Raw genomic sequence first — 12061 nt, forward strand, 5'->3', positions numbered from 1 at the left:
ACCAATTTTTCCACCGTGAGTTCTAAACTTAAAACATGATAGAAAATAAACTAAAAAAAAGAAAAAAAAATTTCAACTTATCTATCAAAACATAAGCTCTAAGCTTGAATTATCTAATCACAGTGAGGATGAAATTTTCGTATGTTTACTCGAAAAATATAAACTTTCATCAATAGAAGTAACATGTTGAAAGTACACAAGCTCTCAACTAGAATTATTGTAAATTTTTCGTTCTTTTACTAGAAGAATATAATTTGTAGTAGGGGCCTGATCTCACCACATCTCACCACATGTCAGGTTTAAATCGATTAAATTGATGTCAAATGGTGTTTTGTCTGCAGGGAAAAACAATAAAATGGATGTTAGGATAAACAGAAAGTGATTGTAGGATTTAATGAGTTTATTGACAAATTTGTGTTTTATTATTAATTTCATTTTATACTTAATAATACCTATGTAATAGAATAAAATAGATGAATAATTTAAATTTAAGTTGGTGTAAACAAAAATAAAATTTTCCCAAAAAAGAATCCCCTAGTGCGCAGTCAAGTGAGATAGTAGTAGTTTCTCACTAACTCAGCCGCCGAAAAAACTGTTGTGCAGCAGCCTCCAGCAGCCCAGTGCGTCTGCGTCTGCGTCTGCACCTCCAAGAGTCAGTTTCTTCTTGCTGCAATTTTATGTTGAATTAAATGAAATGGAGTTGAATTGAATCTTTCTCTGTTTGATGTTGGTTGATTGAGTGAAAGAGATAGTTTGGTTTATAGAATTAGAGGAGGTAGAAGACAATGGAATGGCTAGATTTACGGAATTTTCAAATTTCCTGGAAACTCGAATCCATCTCTCTTTTCCTTTTACATAATTTTTACTGAATTATGACAGGATTTTCTGTTGATTATTTCTTTAGTTGTTATAATTTTGGATGACAGTAAGGTGAATCCATGAGGGTAAATTCAAATAAAATACTCCATTAGCTACACTACCACAAACCCAAACCCAGCTAACAAACTTCTTTTTCTCAGGGTTGATTATCCGGTTTAGGGTTTAGGAGGCGACTGTGAAAAACCCTCTTCAACCATGGCGGCTGTCTGCACAAACCCTAAAATTTTACCATCACCGGCAGCTACCATGTCCTCTGTCAACATCCCCAACACCTCCCAATCCCAGCTCCTCTTCCGCTCGCATTTGCACAAACCCAAGATGCCAAAATTTCTAGTTTCCCGTCCCAATCTTCACAACACTTGTAATCCCCACATTCTCTGCTCTCAAACTGACAACCCCAAACCTACTCCCCGACCTGATTACATCCCCAACCGCATCTCTGACCCCAACTATGTCCGCATCTTCGACACCACTCTCCGCGACGGTGAGCAGTCCCCTGGTGCCTCCTTGACCTCAAAAGAAAAACTCGACATCGCCCGGAAGTTAGCAAAGCTTGGGGTTGACATAATTGAGGCTGGTTTCCCCGCCTCTTCCAAAGACGATGCCGAGGCTGTGAAGATGATTGCAAAGGAGGTTGGGAATGCAGTTGACAAGGACGGTTATGTTCCTGTCATTTGTGGATTGTCAAGGTGCAATAGAAATGATATTCAGACGGCATGGGATGCTGTGAAGTACGCCAAAAGGCCAAGGATTCATACTTTTATTGCGACCAGTCCCATTCATTTGGAGTATAAACTGAGGAAGACCAAGGAGCAGGTAATTGAAATTGCAAGGAACATGGTCAAGTTTGCCAGGGAGTTGGGATGCGATGATGTTGAGTTTAGCCCCGAAGATGCTGGGCGGTAAGGTTTTTGCTTTCACTCTACCATATGTATCTTTGAGCATGTGTGTGTAGTGTGTTGTTGTGTAATTCATTGATATTGTTTTTAATAATGCTTATGTGTTGTGACCTGCTATAGCCTGATTCGCTCATTTTCTGAATCGTGAAGTTCTTTCTGTCCTTCTAATTTTTATTTTTTCTGATATAATTCATTTCATTTTCTTGTGTTTCGAAGTATAATTTTCCTTTTCTTCGTTGTCCCATACCCTACCAGATCCGAAAGGGAGTTTCTATATCAGATTTTGGGTGAAGTTATAAAGGCCGGGGCAACAACCTTGAACATTCCTGACACTGTAGGTTATAATGTGCCAGATGAATATAGTCAGTTGATCGCTGACATAAAATCTAATACCCCTGGAATTGACAACGTTATCATTTCTACTCACTGCCAAAATGATCTTGGACTTTCTACTGCCAACACTTTAGCGGTATGCATTTGTTTATGTTTCGGTGTTCTTATTAGGCTCCTACTTAATAACACAATGCACTCACATCTTATCTCATCCATGTTCAGGGGGCATGTGCAGGTGCTAGGCAACTGGAAGTAACAATCAATGGCATTGGTGAAAGGGCTGGGAATGCTTCATTAGAGGAGGTGAGGGTTACTTCTGCAGCAACATAAATTTGCATACTTTCAAGATTAATTTGTGTCGTTGAATTTGAAAATTTTAACATTGTTTCAAATGAAGTTCTTTTTGTAAACTTGATGCCAACAGTATCCACTTAGATTTCATGTTGTTGTTTGCAACAAATAACACCTCCAAGATGTCTTGCTATTAAAATTTCCTCCAAGATGTTTGGCTTAGAAATCATTGCCAAGAAAAGGAAACAGTGACTGTTTGGCAAAATGGGAATATTGGTGAGTAAAGCTAAAGAGGATGGAGGATTTGTGGCATAAGTAAAAGTAGATATTGGGATAGTACAGATTGGTGGGAATTATAATATAGAGACTAATTGGGGCTGCCGTAATCCTTGGGAGGAACTGAAGGATATAAAGATTTTCAGAAATTCTGAAAGTTAGCGGTTGAGAAGTCTTGGAACTGATGTTTTCGTGATTTTGAAATTTTTTTTATGTTCGGACCTCATTTACAAAGATTCTGATATGTATTCGAAGATATTACAGATTTATTCATGTCCTATGCTGATACAGTTTGAATAATTCTTCTGGAGAAGTTTCTGTGCTACATGTTTCTAGCATCTTACAACATTCTCATTGATCTTGTTACCTAACAGTATTCAAGAATTCACTGATTAATTTGATGCTTTCCTATGTAAATTGGTGTCAAAACTATATGCTCTATGTTATTTGCATTCTTCGTTGGGAAATATGACTGAACCTTAAAATATCTTTCTGAATATGGCTCCTTAATGTTTCTGGGGCAACATTGATTGTCTTCAAATGTATTACATTGTTTTATATTGTTTGACTCAGTTCTTAAAACATTGATATGCAATACTCTTCATATGCTCTTGTTTTACTTTATATTACAATTTTAAACGAATATATGTGCAGGTTGTCATGACCTTAAATTGTCGCGGGGAGCATGTTCTTGGGGGGCTTTATACCGGAATCAATACTAAGCATATCTATGTAACAAGCAAGATGGTATCTCGTTAACTTCTTTCAGAACTTCAACCAATTACTGCTTCATTACCATAAGTCCTTTTATCAGAGTTTCATACTGAATGATTTGCTTGTTTAGGTGGAAGAGTACACTGGGTTGCATGTGCAGCCACACAAGGCTATTGTTGGAGCTAATGCTTTTGCACATGAAAGTGGTATCCATCAGGTTCTGAAAAAAATGTCTATTTGATGGCTCATCATGGTACCTAACCAATATAACCTGATGTCTCTTTCCAAATTTAAATGGAAAAAGGAGGGGGAGGGGGGTATTAATCACTCATACACTGTTGTAGACTTAACAAATTTTCTATCTGATTTTCATTACTTTTATAGACTCCATGAAAGTTGTGATAGACTTTCATAGAGTTTAATAAACTTTTACGGACATGCTTTGTACATTCATCTTTCCTATCTTCCCAAAACACATCCATGGTTTCTATGGTTATCACCGTCAAAAGTCTCTTTAAAGTCAACCACAAATTTCTAATTGAATACACCTCCCGTAAATGTCTTTGCTAATTTCCATGTTTCAGGTATTATATTGAATTTGTTAATATGTATTTGTAAAAGACTTTCTAATCTGTAGGATGGAATGCTTAAGCACAAAGGTACATATGAAATCATATCTCCTGAAGATATTGGGTATGAACGGTCCAATGAAGCTGGTATTGTTCTTGGGAAACTCAGGTATAATGTATTCTTTTATGCTAATTCCAATTTGTGGTTTTGAATACTTTTTTGCCCCTGTATGGCACCTTGTGTTGATAAAACAACATGCAAAACTAAGTGTTCTGTCCTCCTATTGCAATGATTAATAACCATGTTACATGCTTCTTTATGGCTGAGGTGTTAACTACATCTTGAGAATTGTGTGTTCGATCTGTATATTTTAAGCAGTCTCTCACTACATTAAAGCTTCCTCTCTTCTGGTTTGTAAGTTGCAACAAATTGTTTATTTTCAAGTTTCAAGTTAAATTTCAACATGTAATGGCTTATTTGATAATATTTTTTTTTTGGTTCAGGTTTTCTATTTGAAATTTTTATAACGGTGGAAGAAGATTTTAATTTTATTATGATTATTTTGTTTTGCAAGGGGGAGATGGGAGGTGCGTATGCATGATTCTATATACTTTTCCTGATATCTCCTGTACATCTGTCATCTCTTTTCGCATCTCTGTTTATAATTAAAACAGATATCCAAAAACCAAAATTGTTACCAAAAAAGCCTTGAGTTTTTTCTATTTTAGTTTTGCGAGACTTCAAACCTTCATCTTCCAACTAATTTCGTATTTTTTTTTTTACACTTTCACTTCAGTGTTGACCTAGACTCAGATCAATACAAGGGTTTCAGATTAAAAACCCGAGGTTGGGAGGAAGGACTTGGATAGTTGCGTTTTGGTATATTGTTACATTACCTTGTGATCCTTATATACAAGTTTGTGAAATGGACTACATTTTCTTCTTAATATGAGTTCTTATTGTATAATAATCAACCATGCGTGTCTGCAACCAGGGATGTGCTAGCATGCCTTTTGTTCTCTCAACGTACTGTTCTTGTAATTCTTGGGGAAATAGTGTAGCTCAAGGTCTGTTACGAAAGAATGAGCTCATCAAGAATCTTGAAGCCTTAGCTACTTGTTCAATAAGATAAAAATGCACCATTTTGGGTGTTCTTTTTTTCACTTAAACATGGATTACAGTTGCTGTATTTTATTGGAATTTACTTATTTTATGTGTGCACTACTCATTTAATCCCTCAAAATGTAACTTTTCCTTTCCTTTTTGTTCTGGGTGTAATTTTCTTCTGTAGTGGGCGTCATGCTTTGAGAAATCGACTTGCGGAGGTATGCAATGACTCTTATTCTTTGCAAGTTATATCCATTAAATTTATTAGTTGCTTTCGCTCACCTCCTTTCTGCTCTTCTTTACTCTTGTTAGCTTGGCTATGAGCTTGAGGATGATCAACTTGCTACTGTGTTCGAGCATTTCAAAGCTGTAGCCGAACAGAAAAAGGTAAATTCAAAGGTGTAGCAGTATCCCCATGTGAGTCTTAGGAAATGTCAAATCAATAAATAATGCATTAATCAAACGTGTAAACTTTTTAAACAGTCCATCCATGATAAATGCATGACATCCACAGGTGAAAATTGTTAAGATGACCATCATATGGAAAATGGTTGGGTTGATTGCTATTGAAGAATTATAAATTCATGTTATTATTGTAAAATTAAGGATATTTGCTATATCATCTAATAAGCCAGTAGATAAGCCTAATCTTAGATTCAAAGTAACAAGAGTTGGACATGATTAGAGCAACTCATTTTCTTCATAAATTTTGGTACTCTAGCTTGGAGTTGGACATTATTTGTTAGCTGTGCAGTCTCTCAACTTAAATCAGACAAGAATGACGGGAATGTAATAAAGGACACCATCCAATATCTTCAAACCTTCACTATTTATACCAAAAAATTCACCTTCACCATCTGCTTGCCTTAACAAATAACTTACATAAATGTGAATAATCATGAAATATGCTAATATTTGGAAGCAGCACATGGCACCAAAGAGGGAAAAAAAACTTATGCGATCTGTAATGCATGTTTGCTTTGCTGCTACCAATGCGTTTCCAGCCATTGGAGGTTTTGTGGTGAATGTTGGGAAAACAAGGCTTATCTTTGTTTCAACTGTTACAATAGTAGACTGAAATGTTGATGTATGGATCGACATTGTATAAATTGGTCAAAATTATATCGTACTAGCAGCTTTTGACGACATGTACAAGAGATTAGATACCAAAAGAGAGATGGATATCTATAAACTGGCTAGAGCACAGGAAAGGAAGACAAAAGACTTGAACCAAGTGAGGTGCATCAAGGATTAGATTGGAAATGTTCTAGCTATGGAGAATGCGGTTAAAAGACAAATGGAGAGCTTATTTTCATAATCTTTTCAATGAAGGACACGGCATGAGTACTTCTTTGAGTGAGTTGAGTAACTCGGAATAGTGTAGAAATTACTCCTTAGAGGAAGTGGTTGTAGCTCTGAAAAAGATGAAGCATAGAAAAGTAGTGGTTCTAAACGATATACCAATTGAAGTATGGGAGGTCTTGGGGAGACAGGTATAACATGTCTCACAAACCTTTTCAATAAGAAAATGATGAAGATGCCAAATGAGTGGAGAATAAGCACCTTGGTGCCTATCTACAAGAATAAGAGTGACGTACAAAATTGCATGAACCATAAGGGTATGAAGTTAATGAGTCATACAATGAAGCTTTGGGAGAGAGTAATTGAGCATAGACAGGGGTCTTAGAGAATCAATTCTAGTTCATGCCAAGGCACTCGACTATGGTGGCAATCTATCTCTTACGAAGATTGATGGAACTTTATAGAGATATGCAAAAGGATTCGCACATGGTCTTTATAGATTTGAAAAAGGTGTATGATAAGGTCTTAAGAGAAATTCTTTGGAGGATTCTAGAGAAGAAATGAGCATGAGGAGCATGTATCCAAGCAATAAAAGATATGTATAATGGAGCAAGCACTCCAGTAAGAGCTTACGAAGGACAAACTGAAAGCTTTCCTATAACCATAAGATTACACCAAGGCTCAGTTTTAAGTCCTTACCTTCTTGCATTGGTAATGGACGAGTTAATGGGACATATTGAAGATGATATCCCTTTGTGTATGCTTTTGCAGATGATATAGTGCTAATCAATGTATTAAAAGGAGGAGGCGTAGGTGAGAGGCGAGACGTTCCATGGATAGCCTCGCCTAGGCGTGAGGCGAAGCCTCATGGGACCTAAATAACTTAATATATATTGCATATATAATTACATATATAGCGTAAAACTTTGTAAAACAAATATAATTATAACTAAGCCAAAGATAATATCTTCTTCATTACTAAGTGTAGTTGTACTGGGAAATTATGTCATACTTAAAATGTTGTAATTACATATTTTATTGTAAGCAATTATAGTGAACTTCAAGAGAAATAAGGCTGAGTGGCCACAATTATAGGGAGTTTGAAGGGAAATAAAGGCAGAATGTCGCAATTATAGGCAATTCAAAAGGAAATAAAGGCTAAGTGGAGCTATTATAGGGAATTTAAAATGAAATAAAGATTGAGTGGAGCAATTATTATAGGGAATTTAATAGAAATAATGGTTGAGTGGAGTAGTTATAGGAAATTTGAAGAGAAATAAATCTTGGCCAATCAAAATGCTAGGCGGTAGAAATTGAATGGGCAATAATTAATTAAAAAAAACAAAAAAACAAAAAAAAAACATTGAAATTTCGTTGTGGTAATTATAGAAATTGACGAACACTTTGCTCTCTAAGAAACATTGAAATTTCGTTGTGGTAATTATATAGGCTAATGGTTTCGGATTGAGTTGAATTTTTGTATGGATGATCTATGAATCGAATCGAGACTTACAAAATAGACGGTTTGGATCATTGAAGTTCGGGTTCCACAACTAATCCCCATTTTTTCCCTTAAGAGGCCTATATATATATATATATATATATATATATATATATTTTGTATGTATTTAATTGTCGTATCCATGCCGCATCGTATCCTCATTTTTTAAATTTTGCCGTATCATATCGTATCACCGTATCCATATTCATGCTTCATAGCTGAGCGCAATGGTGTTCTAGAACTCATACAACTATCCCCACTTAGTGGGATAAGGTTTGGTGGTGGTTGTTTTGTATTGCTTCTTATTTTAAGTTTTCTAAAAATCCGATGCAAGCACCATTAAGACGGTAAACTTATTGGATAGGCATATGGATATCATCGCAAAATAGAAAATGAAGCGATTGTAGTAAATTTTTTCTTGAAAGACGAGAGTCTGAAACATTGGAATCTGCATAGGAACCATCCAATTGATTAAGATGCTCAGTGAAGATGGATTTTGGACCGAATAAACTCTGAAACATATGAATCTTTAACATATTTAAATCCTTGTTTTGGTGCTTGAAGATATTCTTGTTTTAACATCTTTTTTCCACTGTTGGTATCCCAGATTATAACTGATGCAGATCTCGGAGCACTGGTGCGAGATGAAGTTTTTCAGCCAGAAGTTGTCTGGAAGCTTCACGATTTACAGGTTTTTCGAGATAGTGTTCAATCATGTTCATTATATGCCCAATGAGTTTTAAGAGTTGATCATCTCTAATTTATTGGACTGGATGCTCAGGTTACCTGTGGAACTCTTGGTCTCTCTACAGCGACTGTTAAACTAATTGATGCTGATGGGAGAGAGCATGTGGCATGTTCAGTTGGAACGGGCCCAGTAGATTCGGCTTACAAGGCTGTTGATCTCATTGTGAAGGTTTGATAAGAACCTTAGTATTCACTATTGCAAGTTTACATGTCTGCTTCGATGAGTTTATAAAATTTGTCACCAAAGATGAATGATGGACGATGATTATAGAACTTTCGTTGGAAGTACTTTCAATCTTGGACATTCGTTATATTGTGAACTTTATTTTCCCACAAGCTGTACATGTGCTACCACACCATTATATACCTGTGTGTTGTAAAGCAGTTTGTTTACTTTTTGCATAGCAGGAACCTGTAATGCTCGTTGAGTACTCTATGAATGCGGTCACAGAAGGAAATGATGCAATAGCAACTACTCGTGTTGTAATCCGACCAGAAAACAGACGTATGGTTACTCATGCTCACACCGGAGAATCAGTTCAACGGACATTCAGGTTTGGTGTCTATAAGTTGGCTTGTTTTCAAATACTTCCCTCTGTTCGCGTATTAACAGAATAAAATTCTCTGTTGTCCTCTGGTGGCAGTGGAGTTGCAGCAGGAATGGATATTGTTGTCTCTAGTGTCAAGGCCTACATCGGCGCATTGAATAAGATGATAGGTTTCAACGAAAGGTCGCCGACAAAAATTCCAGCGGAACGAACGCCGGTGTCTGCATGAAGAGTGGTCGGTGCAATTTACATGTGATTTGTAAGCTCGCAAATCATGGTTCCAGTTGGTATCTTGTACAAAGATGTCCAGAAATTCACTTCAGGGACGACCTACATTGGCTCAATTGTGTATGCAATGTTTTGGAAGAGGAATTATTCAGAGATTTTGTATTATTGAAACTGTTTTTTGTTATGAATTTTATAGTTTCGATTGCGAAAATATAATTCTGGCCTTGTATCATTGTAGTTCTCTAACGTGTATTCCAGTTCAAGATATCTCCAGCTCGAGGCCATAAAGTATTTCAGGATTTGGTTCGAGACCCCAAATGTCACCATTGCACTAAAATAGTGACTTTCATGTGGCGTTCTGTGTCAATGAAATGAAATAAGAACATGTGAACAAAAATTATAAATGCTTTTAATTCATAGGTAAGAGGCATCATTTACTCGTACCATATATGTCATCCTCTAAAAGTAGTCGCGGGATTTGAATTTTGAGCAGTTGGGATTGAATTTTCCGTTGAGAATTCCAGTGGGGGAAGAAAGTAGGAAGGCCCAGTACGCCAGTTCTGATTGCTTGAAATTTCTAGGCAGAGCTTTCAGTTTCTACAACCCGAATTGACAACCAGATGTTATAAAAAAAACAATATTTAGCATAATTATAAGTGCTTGAAAATCCTACGTTGACTGAAAAATTGCTCGAAAATATAATGTTTACCGCTCACACTACGGCCAATTCTGAAACTTTAGACTAGTACAGTAGCACTCAAACATTAAGGGCTTGTTTGAAGTACTTTTAAAATAACTAAAAGTGTTTTTAGTGAAAATGTTTGTGTAACTAGTTCTTAATAAAAGTGTAAGTGAATCTTAAAAGTGTTTTTGGAATAGAAAAACATTTTCTCTAAAAGTGCCTTCAGACATTTTAAAAGCACTTATAATGTTTACCGCTTTTGGCTTCTTGAACCGAAATATTTAATTTTTAAATCTTCATTCGAGGATTATTCCTAGTACGCTCAGTCGGAAAACGTAAACCTCTATGATTACTCCAATCTGGTCCTTGAACACGTTTACCAATCGTTGGTATGTTGCGCTTGCGCTCTTGAGACCAAAATGCATGACTCTGTAGCATTAGGTGCCCCACTCAATCACGAACGCGGTCTTCTCTTTATCATGTCCATACATGGTAATTTGATTGTAGTCTGCGTATGCGTCCAAGAAGCTGAGTAGTTGGTTCTGAGATGTTGAATCCACCAGTTTGTCGATTACGGAACAATGACTTTGCTGAGAAGAAGGTAGAAATGGAAAACTTAGTAGAGGAGAAGGTAAGAGTTCCACAAGATATTTAAAGATATTTCAAGAGACATTTGAGTCGTTGAATACAGACTGATTTCTCTCTGAATCAATGAAATCAATAGTTGCAATCAGTTGAGAATATTAAAGAAAATTTCTCGTTTTGTGTGCATATGCAATAAAGGCAAACTTCAACATTGCAACCCTTATGGCACAACACTCGAGATCGCACGTCTGAATTTGAAATGTCTCCACTACTCCACAGAACAAGATCGCCATCTGAAGATAAAAGAATAAACCGTACGTATTTCAACTAATTCTGAAAGGCATAGTCTTTGGATAACTATCTATCCTCGAGGGGAACAAGTTCATTTCAAATACGTAATTAGGGGTAATTGTGGAACTATAATTTTCTAAGGCCGAAGTAAGGCAGTCAGAATACCGTTACCTTATAAGTCCAGTAATGGACTCAACAACTTTGAACAGAGCTAGATTAGTGGAGATGGCAAAAAGACTATTGAGCAAATAGATTAAAAGATGAAAAAAGAACCCCTAATCCCTATCCCGTAAAAGGCAAAACGTCACTGCCTTCGCTTCCACCTCACCAACAGTTATTAAGGTAGTCTCCTTAAGGAAACCAACTCCGAAGTATTGCAACAAAAAGCTTTTCAACCTGCAACCAGGAAATAAATATTACGATTTGAAGTTATAAGATGACTGTTTGTCAAGCAAATTTTCCAAAGCTTTAAAGAATATGTTAAAATGGGCGAATGATAAGGGCTCGTTTGGATGTGCTTTTAAAATGACTGAAAACGCTTTTTGTGAAATTGATTTTTAGTTGTAAAAGCACTTTAAGTGCTTTTCGAAAGAAACACCAGATATGTGCTTCTTGCAGGAATCACTTAAAGTGCTTTTTCAGGATCCACTTGGATTTTTACTAAGGATTGGTTTCAAAAATATTTTCACCAAAAGCGTTTTCAGTCATTTTAAAAATACATCCAAACGAGCCCTAAAGTGCCACTCGGGTGGTCTTTATTGGAAGAAAAAAACCTCATAGATTTTGCAGGTAAAGATTGAGAGAGGATCCTCGCCGGATCTTATTTGTGAGGATCCCAGGGATCCTCCAATCACATTCATTCATCGTACATCATGTTGCTGGTTTTTGTTAGGTACTGTTTATATTCGATTTTAAATAAAAAAAAAACTTACAATGATTTTTGACCGCACGATGTATGATGAACGGATGTGATTTGAGGATCCTCGGGATCCCCACAAAAAGAATCCGGCGAGGATTCGTAAAAATTGGTAGCTGGGGTCATCACTATTCACTGATCTTTTAGTGTGGACAGAGACTTGGCTCCTTAAGATTGAAGAGGAGTTTTTCT

General features: G+C 36.3%; 1 protein-coding gene across 1 annotated transcript; it reads left to right on the forward strand.

Moving 5' to 3' along the window:
- The first annotated feature begins 485 nt into the window (after positions 1 to 485).
- LOC126603761 (2-isopropylmalate synthase 1, chloroplastic-like) lies at positions 486 to 9662 on the forward strand. Its single transcript, XM_050270719.1, has 13 exons — positions 486 to 652; positions 1020 to 1781; positions 2034 to 2247; positions 2334 to 2414; positions 3333 to 3425; positions 3523 to 3609; positions 4030 to 4130; positions 5254 to 5287; positions 5382 to 5456; positions 8480 to 8563; positions 8654 to 8788; positions 9028 to 9173; positions 9264 to 9662. The coding sequence occupies exons 2-13, from the start codon at positions 1075 to 1077 to the stop codon at positions 9394 to 9396; spliced, it is 1890 nt and encodes a 629-aa protein (XP_050126676.1). The 5' UTR covers positions 486 to 652; positions 1020 to 1074; the 3' UTR covers positions 9397 to 9662.
- The last annotated feature ends 2399 nt before the right edge of the window (positions 9663 to 12061 follow it).

Source organism: Malus sylvestris, chromosome 15 (assembly GCF_916048215.2).
Source record: "Malus sylvestris chromosome 15, drMalSylv7.2, whole genome shotgun sequence".
Classification (NCBI taxonomy): domain Eukaryota; kingdom Viridiplantae; phylum Streptophyta; class Magnoliopsida; order Rosales; family Rosaceae; genus Malus; species Malus sylvestris.